Below are 16733 nucleotides of genomic sequence, written 5' to 3'. Positions count from 1 at the left end.
TGGTGGGGTTAGTCGGAAGGATTGTCGTTGAGTGCGTAGTGGGCCCAAGGCGCATCGTTCAGATATCGTTTGATCTTGGTCCTAGATAACATAGTGGCGACATGCCCCACCAAGGATGTTCCATCTATCTTGGTTCATCTTCCCATCTTCGACCTCTGAGCCTGATATGTCTACCTCTGTTTGGAGATCACGTTTTACCTACCAGTATTTTCTTTTCGTCTTCCTCGAACTCCGAGGCCGGTGTTCTTCGCAACGCGCCGATGCAGAACGTGAAGCTATCTGCATTCCTTTTGAGCTCTGTCAAGCGTTCGTAGTCAGACCGAGGAAGGTTGACCCCGTGAGAGGAAAACGAAACGACAATGGGCGGCATTTTCCCAACTTCGTGATTGGCTGACCCTTGCAACCTTACGTCAGGTAGTGAGCGGCACCTCATACCTCCTCATAGGTGGAATGCCTGATGACCTTGTCTTCGGCGTTTTGCTTTTCATCAGCGGCTCAATTGGACTAGCCTTGTATGATCGATTGAAACGCGGACCCAGCTGTCCGTTTGCGCATTCATGCCTCATCATTCGAGATCACCCAATCGCTAATTGTCCAATTGGCCCGGGCATCAGCTGGATCTGCAGGTATCCGAGTCATAACTTTGCAGCTCAATGCCGCGTCAGTATACAGGCTCACAGCTTGCAAGGGAGGGTAAAGTTCAGCTTACCAGCATGCCGTTTTAACCGGCGGTAGACAGATGCGGATGAGGAGAAAGTGTGTCTTTATGTACAAGAGACGAAGCCGTTATTCCTTACGCCCGCCTGATGGGACGATCTGGCGGGTTGGGACAGGGGACATGAAATGCCCAGCTTGATACTTTTGGGACGATTCGATCTAAATGCGACTCGACTGCGTCGAATGCACTCCACACCAACCAGTTTCTCCATAGCCCACCCACGCCCGGCAGACGTTCGCCCACACAAACACAGGAATGAGCCTCTCCGGGTAAAGATGCCACCAATCTGGGCAAAGCAGATCTGACTTGGCTGCAGTAGCCCTTTCATTCGCCTCGTGCGACGGAAAAGCTTGGATTAAACAAGCTTTGCTCGTCTATTGCTGACTTATTGCTGACGGAAGCGGCGTTGCATCAATGCAGATAGTATGCAGATCGACCCTGCTGCGGCTGATCTCGACTTTAGCCGGCATGAGGAATGGGAAGTACGTACCGACAGTATCTCGACGACCTCTTGCTGAGAGCCCCGTAGACACCATCAGATCTGGAGGATGGATCCCCCATGCCAACGGCGTGTTTGACGTTGATCGCCCCTGTCACACCTCACCCCGGGCCCTGCTCTCAGTGCCCCCCCTTTGGACCTCAAATCGTTTACCCGGACCAAACGCTCTCAGTTCCTTTGCGCCGACCAGACAATCAACGCTCTTCCGTCTATGATAGTTGACTGGTATATAAGTCGTCCATGTTCCCTATCCATCATGTCAATCTCACTCACCACCCACAACCCAACCCTTCCATTCACTCCTTAGCTTGACCCTCATCTTCACTTTCACTTCGCTCCGTCGCCAACATGGTCGCCTTCACCCAAATTGCCCTTGCCGCCTCGGCGGTTGCCGGCGTCTTCGCCTCTCCTATCGCCGACCCCGACGCCCCCGACTTCGAGCTCGGCGGCTCCAGCGGCAACCTCGCCCGCCGCCAGGACTACACCCAGAACTACAAGACCAGCGGCACCGTCAACTTCACCCCGAGCGGCAACGGCTACTCGGTCCAGTTCTCGGGCGCCCAGGACTTTGTCGTCGGCAAGGGCTGGAACACCGGGGCACGCAGGTAAGTCCAGTTGCTCTTGATCGAACCATCACGATGCTCCCACCATCCTCTTGCTCCACATGCACTCACACGGCTTGCCCCAGAAACATCACCTTCTCCGGCTCCACCACCGCGAGCTCCGGCACCGTCCTCGTCGCCGTCTACGGCTGGTCCACGAACCCGCTGGTCGAGTACTACGTGCAGGAGTACGCCAACGGGCAGGGCACCGCCCAAGGCACGCAGATGGGCACGTACCAGGCCGACGGGTCGACGTACACGATCTGGAAGCACACGCAGGTCAACCAGCCCTCGATCCAGGGCACCTCCACCTTCGACCAGTACATCTCGGTCCGGCAGCAGGCCCGACCCGGCGGCGGCAGCGTCAGCATGGGCACGCACTTTGACGCCTGGGCCGCCAAGGGCATGAAGCTCGGCTCGCTCAACTACCAGACCGTCTCCACCGAGGGCTGGGGCAGCGCCGGGGGGTCCTCGCAGTACACCGTCAAGGGCGCATAGATTGAGGATGCCTTTTGATGAGGACAATCACAGGCCGCAGACACGATGATGATGCGCGAGCCGTATTTTCAGCTGCTGCCGGATGAGCGAAACGGTTTGCATGGACTGTACCATGAACAGTGCTTGCAGGAAAGGAATCGCGCGAGGCTTGTACCTTTGCGCTGGAAACGGGAAACATTTTGTTGTACATACCTTCACTTCGTATCACATCTCTTATCATACTTGACGTCTCTCAACCTCTGCAATTTTAAGTGGCGTCATGCCAATTTGACTCAGACCCGGTGTGCCATGTGAAGGTACATCAACACTCGATACAGCTCTTATTGTTTGACTTAACATGTGTGAAAATGTCAGCTTCTGTCGATCCTCAGACTCATACTGTCCCTGAAGATTAAACCCCTATTCAGACATTTGCGCTAAATGGGGAAACGCGACGGCACCGGTGGCATACGGAAAACATTCATGACCTTTCGCACAGCAGCTATATACTGCAGGTAAGTCGTCCCGTTCCTGTATTTCTTTCGAGTGCCTGCGTCGGCTGTCACGTCTATAAGTTCATGCTGCCCAACGTGAATAATGTCTGAGACATACATTCGGGTATTTTCCCCTGACAGATGAGGGTGTGTGTGGCTGTCGGCAATGTCCTCTGGATGGAAATGATCGACACTGATTCTGTTGTGTCGGCTCGCCTATCCCAGGCGATGGTGTCTTGGCTGCATATTTGCCAGCCCCCGGCACAGCTGACTCATCCGAAAGCGCGACGCTCATGACCCAGAATACATAACAGAAGCAGAAACCACTGCATATAGCGGCTCCGCCTGACTGGGAACGATCCAACTAACCGGCTGTCTCGCCGACCTCGCTTGACTGTAGTTGCTGCGTAGTCTTTGCCGTTATCACTTCTTCCAGAGTTGCCCCTTCAACTCAGCTCTTTGCCATGCCGAGATCAAGCCTTTACACGACAGAATGAGACTCATGTCAGCCGACGGGACCTACGGAAGGATTCCACGTCCTTTTGACGAACTGGGGGACGAGAAAGGGTGGGTAAGCGAGCAACATGCCAAGAGAAAGGAAGCCTAAGAATGCTACAATTCCCCGGGTCCGAGAAAAGAAACGTGGAGTCCCCAAGAAGATCTACAACCCCGAACCCAGCGCGAACTCATGGATTAATATGTAAAGGTTCAATTACGGCGACCCGGCAATCTCAATCGTCCGGATTGAGTTTTCGTATTCAATTATCTTTGGCTCTTCCAACGGGAAGCAACGCGACATTGCAACCGCATACTACTTGTTGGTTATAGCCTACTCTGTTCGGGTTAGTGTGACAAAGTATGGTAAGATTGGTTGGTGATTTGTAATTGCTTTTGCAAAGTCCAGATCAGCCGATCACACGGCCCTGATGAGTCAGATACAACACCGCCTAGACCCTACAGCCTGGTATTCCGCGGTCAATTGACTGCTTTTACTACGTTGGACCCCTGCTCCTGCATGCCATCACCCCTTGCTTCCGGGTCACCCAGCTGGATGGGACTAGACCCTTGAGCTGACCACCAACCAATGCTACTGTGGTAATCAAACGCGGGATATGCCGGCCGAGAGTCCTATATAAGCGGAACTGTCTCTTCAACCTTCCCATTCCTTTTACCTGACAGCCTCCCTAACCACCTCGGCTCTAAGGCGTCCTCTATGTCAACATGCTATACCAAAGCCTCCTGACGGGCATAGTCCCCGGCCTACTGCTTCAGTCAGCTTCTGTGGCCGCCAGCCCGAAAGCCGCCCCCAGTACCCAACCGAGGACCCGAACGTCATCAAGCGCGACGTCGCCATCATCGGCGGCGGCTCCTCCGGCACCTACATGGCCGTCCAGCTCAAGGACGCCGGCAAGACCTTCGTCGTCCTCGAGCCCAAGGACCAGCTCGGCGGCCACGCCGAGACCTACATCGACCCTGACACGGGAATCCCGATCGATATTGGCGTCGTCGTCTGGGAGAACACGACGACCGTCCGGGACTACTTTGCTCGCCTGGACGTGCCGCTGATCGACAACGCCGCGATCAGCGCCACGAATAACGCGACCATCCCCGTCGACTTCTCGACCGGCCAGATCGACGCGTCCTACCCCCCTCCGGATCAGGCCGCCGTCGGCGCCGCGCTCGCCGGCTACGCGGCTCAACGCGCCAAGTACCCGGCTCTCCAGGCGGGCTTTAACCTGACTTACCCCGTGCCCGAGGACTTGCTGTTGCCCTTCGGCGAGTTCGTCACCAAGTACCAGCTCGAGGCCCTGGTCCCGATCGCCTTCCTCGTGAGCCAGGGCATCACCCCGTACCTCAACGTCAGCACCCTGTACGTCTTCAAGAACTTCAACCCGCTGCAGCTGTCCCAGCCGCTCCTCACCACCAAGAACCACAACACCCACGAGCTGTACGCCAACGCCCTGACCGAGCTCGGGTCCGACGTCCTTCTCCAGACCAGCGTCAAGGAGGTCCGCCGCAGCAACGGCCTCGTCCGCCTCACCGTCCAGACCCCCGAGGGCCCCAAAACCATCGAAGCCAAGAAAGTCGTCTTCGCCGCCCCTCCCGTCCTCGACAACCTCACCGGCTGGGACCTCTCGGAAGCCGAGACCGCGCTCTTCGGCCAGTGGCACGCGAGCGGCTACTACACCGGCATCCTCGAGCACGCGGGGATCCCCGCCGGCTTCGCCCAGCTCCAGAACTCGGGGCCGGGCAAGCCCTTCCGGCTCCCCGAGCTGCCGGGCCCCTACGTCTTCCGCCAGGTCGACGCCGCCAACCTGACGCAGGTGTACTACGGCAGCCCCGACGTCGTCTCGGTCGAGGACGCGAAGGCCGAAATCCTCGCCAACCTGGCCCGGTTCAAGACCGCCAACGGGATCCCCGCGGCGGCCGAGCCGGCGTGGCGCACGTTCTCGTCGCACGCGCCGTTCAATCTCATGGTGTCCAAGGAGGCCATCGAGGACCGGTTCTACGAGAAGGTGTTTGCGCTGCAGGGGACGCGGAACACGTACTACACCGGTGCGGCGTGGACTACGCAGGCGTCCAACTCGATTTGGGAGTTTACGGATCAGTACCTTCTGCCCATCCTGTTGGCTGCGCTGTGAGATATGAGTAGACGTTTACGTGGTGATTGGGGGAGTGGCGAGGATGTAACGTTCAGAGCAAAGATATGATCAACTGGTTCTTTTCTTTTGTATTACTACACTTTTTAGAGTATTGTAGGTTGGGAACCGCCCCAATTCTTCAGACGTCTTCCTGATACCTCAGAGTAACCGCGCTCGACGTCGGTTTAACCCTTAATCCAATATAATGCATTTCCCAACCGAGTAATTCACTTTCAATGACCTCTCAGTCCTGTCAATAATATCAATCCTCCCCCGCAGACTGATCTCCAGAACCGCTGTCTTCTGAGTCGCTATTAGACTCCGAAGTCGACTCCTCAACGACCTCGGAAGACGACTGCCGCGAGCTCGCCCTGGAGCTCACCGACGGAGATACCACGGTAAATTCTGTGCCTAATCTCTCAAAGATGTGGTCAGGGTCGTGCAATACGCTGCGCTGGTTGTGGCACTTGTAGCAGAGGTCGAACTCGAAGGGTTTGCAGTGTCGGCAGCTGTACTGGTATCCGTCGAGATTCTACCATGATGTTAGCACTTTTGAATAATGTGGGAGAAAAGGATTAGTATGGCGACTTACGTGGTAGCAATAGTCGCAAGAAGTGCCTTGGTACGCAAGTCGGTGGTTCACAAGCATCTGCGGCACCGCCCCCTGACATCCTCAGAGCACTCCGCACCAGGCCTCAATAGATTGAGCACGCTGTTGGGCCGCCCGTGGTAAGTCGCGATACCGAACGGCGTCCACTCCTTCCCCGGCAGCTCAGGGATATCCTCCTGGCTCGCGCCCATCTCAAGGAGCTTGTTCAGGACCTCCAGCTGATCGGCCTCATCGACCTGCCGGTTAACGAAATCGCACCCGCACCCACGCGCCGCCCAGCACAGGGGCGTCCACCCATCCTTGTCACGCTGGTTGACAGCCGCGGGCCCGACCTTGGTCAGTATCAAGCTCACGACCGCCGGGTCACCACCCTGCACCGCCCAATGCAGCGCTGTCCTCCCCGCCTTATCCGCCGCCGCCGCATCCTCGCCCGCCTCCAGCAGCACCTCGACGGCCTCCATGTTCCCCCGCAGCGCGGCCGAGTGCAGCGCCAGCCGGCCCAGCGCGTCCGGGACCCCCGCCTGTCCTCCCTTGGCCAGCGCCAGCTCGAGGACCCGCGTCATGCCCAGCAGCGCCGCCGTACCGACCGCGGTCCCCAGCGAGCCCCGGGCCGCGGCGACGTCGGCGCCGTGCTCGACCAGGAGATTGATAATGCGCTCGCACTCGTCGTCGCCCGACGTGTACCAGACGCCGTGCGCGAACGCGGACAGCAGCGGGGTCCCACCGTAGCCCGGCACGGTCAGGTGGACGTCGGCCTTGTTGTCCTGGCCGTTGAGCATGGCCTCAACCAGCCGGAGCGAGCCGACTTTGCACGCGATGTGCAGGGGTCCGCCGATCAGCAGGCTCGCCTTGTTCAGGTCCGGCTTGCGGGAGATCAGGTACTCGGCAACCTCCAGGTTCTCGCTGTGCACCGCTTCGACCAGGGGCGTCCGGCCGGCCCCGTCAGCAAGGTTGATATCAGCCCCTGCCCGCACCAGCAGCTTGACGTTCTCGAGGGGCGTGTCGCCGTAGACCTCGTGCAGCGGCGCTCGCCCCTCCTTGTCCACTGCGTTCACATCGGGCCGGAACTCGAGCAGGGTGGGCAGGCCGGGCCAGTCGATGGCCTTGTGGACGAGGGTGCGGCCGTCGTCCCAGCGGCAGTTCGGGTCCGCGCCGTGCTCGCACAGGAACCGGATCATGGCCTGGCGGCCATATGCAACGCTGGCTCCACATAAATAGCCTGATTAGGGTCGACTTTATTCGCCAATAGAAACGCGACCGAATCGGCCATATCGTAGCGAATGGCCATGCGTAACGGGGTGCTAGGGGGTGCGCTGTCTCGCGTAAATCTTATCAACGCACCGGTGCAGCTTTTGCTTCGCGTGGCGTGTTTCAGCCACTTCAATACGTGCAAAACATACTTATGTTATGCCAGTCTGGCTCGGCAGCTAATTACATGTCCGCAATGTCAAATCTCGGCGTGGCGGTTATTAGAGGTACCCCTGGAATTCTATCACTGATTCAACTCACATGTGTTTCGAGACGCACACCATAAATCATGCCACCTTCAGAGCCAGTAGTTCCTGCGGTATAACATTATTATGTCACCTGGTTATTCAATTGCAGAGAAAAACGCCAGTTATCATACGGTTTATCCCAACGGCCGAGACATAATTCCAACCACTTCGTAAGAATGCAACACATGCCATGCTACACGGGTTCTTGCACGCCGCTTTAATGTCAGTGACACCGTTTCTTGGCCGAAGCCCACTCAAGCCTGAGCGTCACGATCTGGCTAAAACTCCACCACCGTATCTTTCTCTGCGGTATCTTGGCCGACAGTGACCTCTTTGGCCACGGCCTTGGCTGATCCCTGCAGGAATGGGAGCCTCGCACGTCGTACGGTCCGTTGGTGACACCCGTGCCGGTATTGTGATCGGAAAGTAGAACTTCTTGATCGAACATTATTTCTGTAGGCTGCTAGCCGTCTGGGCAAGGAAGATAATGCCGTGCGAGTTATAGTAGGAAGAGACTGGCTGTGGGTGTGTCGCATTTCTCGGTATCGGTCCATCCTCGGTGAACTCGTGTTGATGTACGTCAAATTACGTGGGGGTGGCATAGTCTCTGGTGCTTGCCTATTGGACACTTCGGATGATTTTGATTCTATCTCGACTTGACGTGGGATTGAACCGGTGGTATTGACGGGGCATTGTGAGGAGTGTAGGGCAATTACGAAAATGATGGGTAGGACGTTGAGTCGTTCAAATCGACAAAGATGCAACCTGAAGTTGGAATCTTCGCATTATTAGCAACGCACATGTAGGCGTCGAGAGCAGGCGCCGAATTGGGTCACAGCATGCCGGGTAGGTGCTTGGGTGTCAAACAACTGGATTGGCAATGCATGACTTGCCAGTGGCTGCAGGGTGCACAGGGAGCAGCAAGAAGGCATCGTTTGCTGATTCTAGGCAGCAGCCGGACAGCCAGAATCTCGCCTGCTTGGTGGCGCCTTCTACGCTTTTAGGGGAAGTTGCACATGAATCAGGGATTGTCCAGTCATTTCCAGGCCAGGATGGCCGGCTCCCTTCTGATTCTTCGGAGCCGCGCATTTCTCCCCATCAATTGCTCTCTGCATCAAGCCCAGTCTCATACCACCCACCTCGAAACAAAACCTTTCACCGACTGCTACCTTGCCCTGGCACGTGGCTGCCAATCAATCAATTGCACTTTGCTGGGGCTTTCTCCCAAACAACCTTTTTCGAACCAGCGCCAAGTAGAAGTAAATAGTAGTATAACCCTTTGATATGATAGGATTTGCTGACCCCTTTCTCTAGGCACTGGAGCGAATCGCGTTGGGCGCCGTCCCACCCCAGCAGGTAGATACACCCCATTCTTCACAGCAAGGTCCGGTTACTAATCAATACACCTCAAAATAGAAGAACCCCGAACCACCGGTAAGCACCCTGTTACCCCTTTATATACCACCTGTATTAACCTTTGTCTATAGAAGAATACCGTCGAGGTAAGCGTCTGCGCTCACGCCAGTGGGTGGTGTACAAGAGTACAATACTGATATATGCGGATTAGTGGTACGACATGAAGATTGGCCAGGTCGAGGCCGAAGCCAAGGTAAGCTACTCTCCCCCATCTATATGTATCGATCTCACATAAGCTGACTTCTTCGTAGAAGGAACAAGCGCAGGTCGAGGTCAGTCTAGCCTGCGACGAGAGCAGCAAGTGACCGTCCAGTCCTCTTCGGAAGATGCGATGCCTTAGTCTGTTACTACTTCTGCGTCTCGTTTCGGGCTCGGGCAGCGCCACCGACACCACAAACCATACTGCTGCGGCACTTTGTGCCACACCTCTGGGTTGAAACAGCACCATGGCCGTTATGGTTTGGGGGAGGGAAATTTGTATACACTCGCATGCTGGAGGACGAGAACCCGAGCTTGACGACGTCGCGAATGCGAATCCGGCAGATGTACGATCCGGCAAGGTTCCAGTCGGATACCGGAAGAGGTAACGAGTTGTTGAAAAAGAGGCCGAAGACGAGGAGAGCAAGAGGGCTATGATTGATTAAAGAAGATTCTCCCTGGTGCAATACTGAATCAACATGATGCCTCCAGTTTTAAGCTCAACAAGAAACCACTCAAACCACTTGCTTCGGAGATCTTCGCTCCATCTTAATATACGACACTCATGGATTGGAAAAGGCTTCACGGCAGCCTCCAAAAGCTTCAAAGTTCAAATATCATGTATCATTTCTATGCTGACCACTTGCGCCTTTACCAGTAAAGTGGCTCGGCGCGGGAACAGTTGGCCAAGAATGCAGTTGGTCGCCCCCCAGAGCCGATCATCTTGCGCTCTCGTATGACTACGTAGGAGGCGGGGACCCCCGAAGGGATGGTTGGGTGTGCCAGGCCCCTGTCACGCTGTCCAGTCAGGCGGGTTACCGGTGCGCCGGCCGCATGCAGCCATGTTAAGTGCTTACCACGGGGCTTTCGCGAGGTAAGCCAACGTGAGACCAGGTGTCACACGGACTTAAGAAAAAGACTTTTCTTGTCTCACCAACTTCTCCTCCACAGGATTGGTATTTAAAGCAGCCACTCCGGTAGGTCCGGATCTCCAGTCAACTCTTTCAATCAATTTACCTACCCTGCGAACACGACAGCAACTTGGGCAATCGAAAGCTCATTACTCATCCGCGGCCATGAATGAGACTAGATGTTACTCAAAAGGTAAGTGTTGTCCTCTGTTTCGTCGGGTCAATCAATCGGCGCCGGGACATAATGCTGACCTGGAATCAGAGGCGTCGAGGCCTCGAATGTCAACGAAGGAGCAACCTGACGAGCGGCAAGATCCCCCAGGCCGGATTTCGGCCTTCTTTCTGCGCATACTGTTCCCGCCGTCCTACCGCTCCATTCTGCAGCATAGGGCTATTGGCGACCAGCAGATCAGGTCTGCTCACTACTGATCCCTGGACTTGAACTCGTCTAGAAATCATTCCTGGCTAGACATGAAACAATATCTACCGACTGCACATGAATATTCGCTTCAACTCCAACTTCGGAAATATGGGCATATGATAAGAGTCCGATTGACTGAGCGCGTGATGGTGGGTTGTTGGGTTGGATCTATTCGGTATACAAGCTCATTGGCTCCCAACGCTCTGGAAAGGGGCTGAGTTGGGAAAGCTCGGACGCGATACTCCTGATTATTAAGCAAGGGATAGCAGAGGGGACGAAGGTCACAAGAAATGAAATCGAGTGGTCATAACACGTAGTATCTAATAATATGTCCTTGGCTTCTCACATACAGCGTAAAGGCCTCCCTTTCGAGTGTGTAGTATTCCGCCTCCGCGTGGCTAAAGACGAATACAACACAAATATATATGCAATGTAAAACTTCAGAGCTCCGCCGCCGCCCACTCGACACGACAAGGGTAACCGTCAATCGGGTGGCCGCCGGGGGCGTCCGTTTGATAGGCCCTCTCACCACACACGGTTCTCGGTTTGTTCGCCGCGCCAAACAACTGCCTCTTGAGCTTCGCGAGCGGACCCACAGCGTTATCCGTCTTGGCATCAAGCTCGTCGTACGCATCCGTGATCGTGAGATCGCGGCAGGTGAGGATCAGGGCGATCCTGAGCTCGTTGTGGACCAACGTCAGGCCGAGACAGTTCTTGGGCCCCTGCTCGAAGGGGCGGTACGCCGCCGGGGACGGGTACAGCTCGTGGCCGGGCCCGACGAGGAACCGCTCAGGCAGGAACTCGTAGGGTCGGGGCCAGACGCGGGGGTTGACGTGCAGCGCTTGGTGCAGGACGTGGATGCCGAGGCCGTCTAGGGGGTGTGCGTGGCCCCGGAGGTCGGTGATGGTGCCGCCCGGGAGCCCGGCACGCATGGTTCCGGCGGGCGAATAGAGACGCAACGTCTCCTTGATGAAGGCCAGTGTGAACTTGCAGCTGTTCAGGAGGCTGGGCCTCTCCTTCAAAAGGTCCGCGGCGTCGCCCGGGTCCGGCCCAAACACCTCATCGTGTTCTTTCCTCAGCCTGGCCAGTGCGTCCGGATGCTTGGCCAGGATGTGGTACAAGTAGACCAACACAGTGGAAGTCGAGTCGGTGCCGGCGAATAGAAACAATCTGATCTGAGACGCGAGCATGTGCGCAAACCCTTCGTCCAGACTATCCTTCTGAGGGGCGGGATTCGTGTCCCTCAGGTATGTTTCCAGCGCGAGGGTCGTGACGGATTTGATGGATTTGGGGTCTTCGTCCTGCCCTTTTGCTAACTCGGTATGTTTGACCTCTAGGTACTGCCTGTCCAATAGCTTTCGAATGTAAGTGTTGATCAGGTAGCCGTGATAGGCCTGCACCATAGGGCGGAGGGGGTGCAGCAAGATTCGAGGATCCCAGAAGGAATGCCATTCCAGGATGCGTCTAAGTGCCGTAATAAGAGGGTTTGGAGAGCGCTGGTAGTTGGAATCATCGCCGCTTCAACTTGATTAGTAGAGGTAGACAAGGAGAGTGGGTGACAGCAATGCCTTACAGCGAGACTTTCAAAATGATTTCCGCGGTCAGCCGGGTGGTATATTCATCAAGCGGGAACATCCCTTGGCCTATCATGCCAATCAGCTTTTGGCGAAAGACCAGGATCGAGTCGACAATGTGGGGGACGTTGTTGCTCATCGCGCCGGTACTGAAGCCGGGGTTGAAGAGGGACCTGCAGTGCTTCCATTCATCACCGTCCATGGAGAGCAGATCCGGGCCACCGGTCACCTGGCGCATCAGCCGAGACATGAAAGCTAACTTGGGCAGGTTATCCTTGTTGCAGACTTGGCTGATCGCCTCCGGGTTGAAGACGATGAAATGCGGCGGGTAGAAGGGCCAGAGGTCGATGAGACACATCTCCGTGTCGGGGAACAGCTCCCCGCACATCTCCCGCGTTGCTGATGTCAGGGCCGCGTTGGGCGGCATTCGGTCGAGGTACTTTTGAAGCACGAGCAGGTGCCCTGTGATCCAGCTCCACCCCTCGGGCATGGGCTACGAACTGTGTTAATCTAGGTGGTGGTGAAAGTCAAGCTTGCAAGGTTGCGAACTCACTACACCTCGTTTGCGGAGCCCATTGATTCTGCGGCGGTGATTGTAGGAAACGGTGAGGATGTATCCGAGAAATGTACCCAGCAGGATACCTGCTGTAGACAAGACGGTAGACCACGGCATCTTCGAGGGCGAACGAATCAGGCAGGAAAATGGAGACGGAGAAGAAAACGATGGATTTAAGGAGGGTAACAAAGAATGGTTTTGACTGCCACTTGGGACTGAGGGGTGGCGGCACCGGTCGGCAAACATATCCGCCCGCACCACCATGCGGGAGATGGCATGGGGGGTCTACCTGCACTGTAACACAAGAAATCACCGACCAGCATGTCCCAAGTGGGGGGCGTCAAAAAACAAAAACAAACACCATTTCCGGGGCGATGCAGCTGCTGTAGCACAAACTGCCTAGGCAGCCAAGTGACTTGAAGTGCGCCATTGGTGCGATCAGAGCATGCATTTACGACGCTGACTATTGATGGGAAGTTGCCTTCAGGCTTATGGGCTGTGGTCCGCATGGCCCACGCCAGCCCACGAGTGGCAGCCTGACCGGCCGGCGAGTACTGGCAGACACCATATCCAGGCTCGACAGATCATCTCTACCGGGTCATCTCCGTCGAGATGTTCTGTTATTCTACTATCTGATCGCCCGTCCCATATTGCAGTAACGGTATCCATTCATTGGCGAAAACGATGCCTGGATGTGCGGACATTCGATATACCATCAATAACGCCCGTGAATAGACGATAGTCCGGCTTATTCATATTAACCCATTTATATAGTAAAATAGCAAGATAGACAGTGGAATCAACGTTCTAAAACGACCAAAGTATAATATGCTCCCTCACCACCCTCACATTTACTCATCAGGTCCAAGACCCCCAGAAAAGGAATGACAACACCGTGCGAGAATCCCAAAACGAGCTCCCCGTGCGTAAATCCAGACTTCAGTGAGTTCGAGACACTACTCTAGACATGGGTTCTTCTGTCCAACAACCATAGGCGATGATAGACCCAATAATATTGTTCGTCATGGACCGAAAGTGGTACCCATATGATGTTAACATCACGAGTACTCCTCGTCAAACCCCGGGCTAGTGCCGACTCTCCTGGCTCTGTTGCCGATCGGATCCACTGGTAGGTTTAGGGTCACTCCTATACAGGGTGTCTCTCAGGTGTTCGTGGTAGTCCGCATCGCCCAGCTCGAGCCCGGAATTGTTTGTCATGTGCCCGCTGGGCCCCTGAATCCGGGTCGACTCAGCGAACAGCGTGGCAAGTCCTGTCAGAGTGGCTGTGGGTATCTTGGAAAGCAAAAGTCGACCAAACCGGCTCCGAGTGGTTCCTGCTTGGTTATTCACTTGACCCACGCTCTCAGACTCGCGACTCCTTATAAGCTTCTCCAAGTATTTCTGAACCTTGCCCAACTGCTTGCCCGACCCGATCAAGACCGACCGGTATACGGTGATCGAGGCCATGACGACACCGATGCAGGCCTCGCCATGGACCCAAAAGGACATCCAGGGTGCATCTAGCGCGCCATGGTAATAGGTGGCTGCCGCACGTATGATCGAGCAAGCCAGCATGAACAGCGAGAGGCACATGAAGACAGCAAGCCCGATCTTGCTCAACAGGGGCATCTGAGCTTTACGCAGAACGATGATGGGAATCGACACGACTGAGGAACGTTAGTGAAATAAACCTTCAGGCAATTATGATTGCTGGACGTACTAGCAATGTCAGTCAAGCCGTCAAGAACTGGTCCGATCCAGAACGTGAAAACCAAGAGCTCGTCAGATACAGGCAGTCTGGGAATGCATTTCGCTACATTCTTCGTCAGCAGGTGTTCACCAACGCCATCGTACTTGGGTGGCTTGGGGGTCCTTACTTGAACTTGTACCAAAGTAAGGGCATAGGATCAAGTGCACCAGCGCCAGGAAGATACCAGAAACCACGGTAAGGACGACGGAAGCCCAGTAATACCTAATGAAGGCCTTGGGCATCTGTCTGAGCAGCGGCCGGAATAGTGCGAAGTAGCTCAACTTGACCAAGAAAATTGCGGCGAACATGAGGGCCATGTAAAAGAACGACCAGTACTTCTGGTCGAGAACGTCTTGCATTTCCTGAGACGCGATGAGCGAGATGATCAGGTCCCCTCTCACCAAAGCGAAGTTGTAGTATAGCATCCGGGCCCGCACGTAGAAGATGACGGTCGACACGGTCAGGGACAAGTAACCGAGGGCCAGGAACGCGTCGTCGAGGCTAAGCCGGCGTCGAGACCAGATACGGATGGCGATGCGACCGACGAAGGCCAGCGAGGCTAGAGCGAAAAGGATGCCTATCGCGACCTGCGACAACGACACATAATCGGTCAGCAACTGCGAGAAACTGAAAACTGTCGCCATTCATAGGTTACCTGATAGTCCCTCATGGGCAGCCGGCTGGAATTACGCATCCTCCACTCTGCCTGGTCTCGCTGCTCCCGCGTGAGAGACGCCGCCATCTCATTGATGAGGGTCCAATTCAAGGACTGAAGGTTGTCCATGTCGGGATCGAATCTAGGAGAAGCTGCAAAATCAATTCTGAATACGGTGATTGAACTGTAAGTACCTGTAATTACCAGAAAGGGTCGGTATAGATACTGAATCTGGTCCTTGGGGGAAGGGATTCAAGCGAGAGGCAACGTATATAGTTGTACCTAGATGTGGGGATATGGGATTCAGAATGCCACGATATGCTTGACCTTCAAGATCGTAGTGGCACGGAGGGGCGAGGCAACTGCCCAAGGTGGCATGCTGTGCAACAGTTGCCGACACGGGCAGGCCTGCCCCCACACGGCTATGGCACAGCTAATGCACATCGATGCGGACTCAGCCTTACTGGGCAAAATTTTGGCCATCTTCAGGTGTCTTCATTTTGTTGGCAGATATTCATCGAGTAAGGGTATGTCCATTTGAGCTGAGAACGCCCGGTGTGTCCCGGATACGCAGCGAGTGAAAGGTGTCGGGTACTCGACTAATAATAGCCAGCGATATCCAATTAATATGCACGATGCCGCTGCTGACTAGGAGGTAGGTAGGCACCAACTGCCGAATGGGCCGCGACCTAGAGTGGCAATCAATATACAGAGCCACTGGAGAATGCAACCCCTGGCTGACACTGTTATCTCTTCTACCAGCCCACTCCGTCACTGGGGCACAGTGAAGGGGGTCTCGATTGCTTTAATCATTGCCCAACAGAATTTTGATCGAAACGAGGCTATCAAATGCTGGTCAGCCAATCCACAGCCTAAATAGATTTGCTACTGGCTCCGGCCGAGAAGACGTTCACTGGCTTATATCGCAAACCACACAGCATTGCTCTCCCGATGCCCACCCACACTTATCACTCAAGCATGCAAGCCGGCTGTCAAGCACGTCTGACTACCCACACTGATGCTCAGTTTAACTGAGCTCTCCCTGCCCTTGCCTCTATACTGATTGGTGCTTTCAGCATTGGTGTACACACTGACTAACCATTTAAGATGTGATATGTTGCTGACAGCTGATCTAGGATCCTCTAATAGGTCAACGAACATTCGAAAACTCCCAAATCCACGCCAAACTACACAGTCATCAGTGTGTTCACGCAATTTGCAAGCGGCGAAAAGCGGCAATGGCCGAAGTTCCTCATTGCTGAAGTTGTCATCATTAAAAGGCACAAGGGTGGCTGCGTGGCTGTCACACCAACAGCAGAGGTTGGCCGCAGACCGCACGCCAAGATATGCACATCAAGTACTTAAATTGATTATGACCTTGCATGCAATATTGGGGCGGCAGATACGCAATTGGCAGGGTAAGGAGCCTGCGGAAGTAAAGGTGAGACGAGCTGTCGGTTAAGTCCAACTGGACCAACCGCTATTGGGGGCGAGGGCGATGCGCAACTAGGCGGGTAGAGACGGCAGGTCGCAAATATGGGTTCGGCTGCACGGGAATTGTTGGGTCTGCTCGTCAGCTTACTTGTTAGATCATATTCCTGGCTCTACATTGATGCTACTTAGATCCAGTAATAGTGGCCCCCACACGCGGCTCCTCATCCAATGGCCAGAGCTCGCGATGTGCTGGACCAGTATGTCGGAAATCACCCACCTA

At 55.1% G+C, this 16733-nt stretch overlaps 7 protein-coding genes across 7 annotated transcripts; 3 read left to right on the top strand and 4 right to left on the bottom strand.

Annotated features, from left to right (window-relative positions):
* Nucleotides 1-1565: 1565 nt before the first annotated feature.
* On the top strand, nt 1566-2317 carry PG986_012957 (uncharacterized protein; the record flags this gene model as incomplete). Its single annotated transcript, XM_066849179.1, has 2 exons — nt 1566-1822; nt 1906-2317. The coding sequence occupies 2 exons, from the start codon at nt 1566-1568 to the stop codon at nt 2315-2317; spliced, it is 669 nt and encodes a 222-aa protein (XP_066695875.1).
* Nucleotides 2318-3283: 966 nt separating this feature from the next.
* PG986_012956 (amine oxidase- flavin-containing superfamily) lies at nt 3284-5432 on the top strand (the record flags this gene model as incomplete). The annotated part of the gene is made up of 2 exons (XM_066849178.1): nt 3284-3361; nt 4083-5432. 2 exons carry the CDS (start codon nt 3284-3286, stop codon nt 5430-5432), a joined length of 1428 nt encoding a protein of 475 aa, XP_066695874.1.
* A 262-nt stretch (nt 5433-5694) lies between these two features.
* On the bottom strand, nt 5695-7986 carry PG986_012955 (ankyrin repeat protein; the record flags this gene model as incomplete). Its single annotated transcript, XM_066849177.1, has 4 exons — nt 5695-5964; nt 6025-6050; nt 6122-7242; nt 7925-7986. The coding sequence occupies 4 exons, from the start codon at nt 7984-7986 to the stop codon at nt 5695-5697; spliced, it is 1479 nt and encodes a 492-aa protein (XP_066695873.1).
* Nucleotides 7987-8590: 604 nt separating this feature from the next.
* On the top strand, nt 8591-9259 carry PG986_012954 (uncharacterized protein; the record flags this gene model as incomplete). The annotated part of the gene is made up of 6 exons (XM_066849176.1): nt 8591-8797; nt 8853-8894; nt 8955-8972; nt 9026-9040; nt 9106-9147; nt 9206-9259. The coding sequence occupies 6 exons, from the start codon at nt 8591-8593 to the stop codon at nt 9257-9259; spliced, it is 378 nt and encodes a 125-aa protein (XP_066695872.1).
* A 42-nt stretch (nt 9260-9301) lies between these two features.
* On the bottom strand, nt 9302-9875 carry PG986_012953 (uncharacterized protein; the record flags this gene model as incomplete). The annotated part of the gene is made up of 2 exons (XM_066849175.1): nt 9302-9584; nt 9808-9875. 2 exons carry the CDS (start codon nt 9873-9875, stop codon nt 9302-9304), a joined length of 351 nt encoding a protein of 116 aa, XP_066695871.1.
* A 1049-nt stretch (nt 9876-10924) lies between these two features.
* Nucleotides 10925-12731, bottom strand: PG986_012952 (uncharacterized protein; the record flags this gene model as incomplete). Its single annotated transcript, XM_066849174.1, has 3 exons — nt 10925-12002; nt 12058-12551; nt 12612-12731. The coding sequence occupies 3 exons, from the start codon at nt 12729-12731 to the stop codon at nt 10925-10927; spliced, it is 1692 nt and encodes a 563-aa protein (XP_066695870.1).
* Nucleotides 12732-13700: 969 nt separating this feature from the next.
* Nucleotides 13701-15148, bottom strand: PG986_012951 (uncharacterized protein; the record flags this gene model as incomplete). Its single annotated transcript, XM_066849173.1, has 4 exons — nt 13701-14281; nt 14335-14427; nt 14492-14998; nt 15055-15148. The coding sequence occupies 4 exons, from the start codon at nt 15146-15148 to the stop codon at nt 13701-13703; spliced, it is 1275 nt and encodes a 424-aa protein (XP_066695869.1).
* Between the last annotated feature and the right edge of the window lie 1585 nt (nt 15149-16733).

The sequence above is a fragment of the Apiospora aurea genome (genome assembly GCF_038362705.1).
Source record: "Apiospora aurea strain CBS 24483 chromosome Unknown utg000008l_segment0_segment0, whole genome shotgun sequence".
Lineage (NCBI taxonomy): Eukaryota > Fungi > Ascomycota > Sordariomycetes > Amphisphaeriales > Apiosporaceae > Apiospora > Apiospora aurea.
This window is presented reverse-complemented; position numbering and strand designations above follow the sequence as displayed.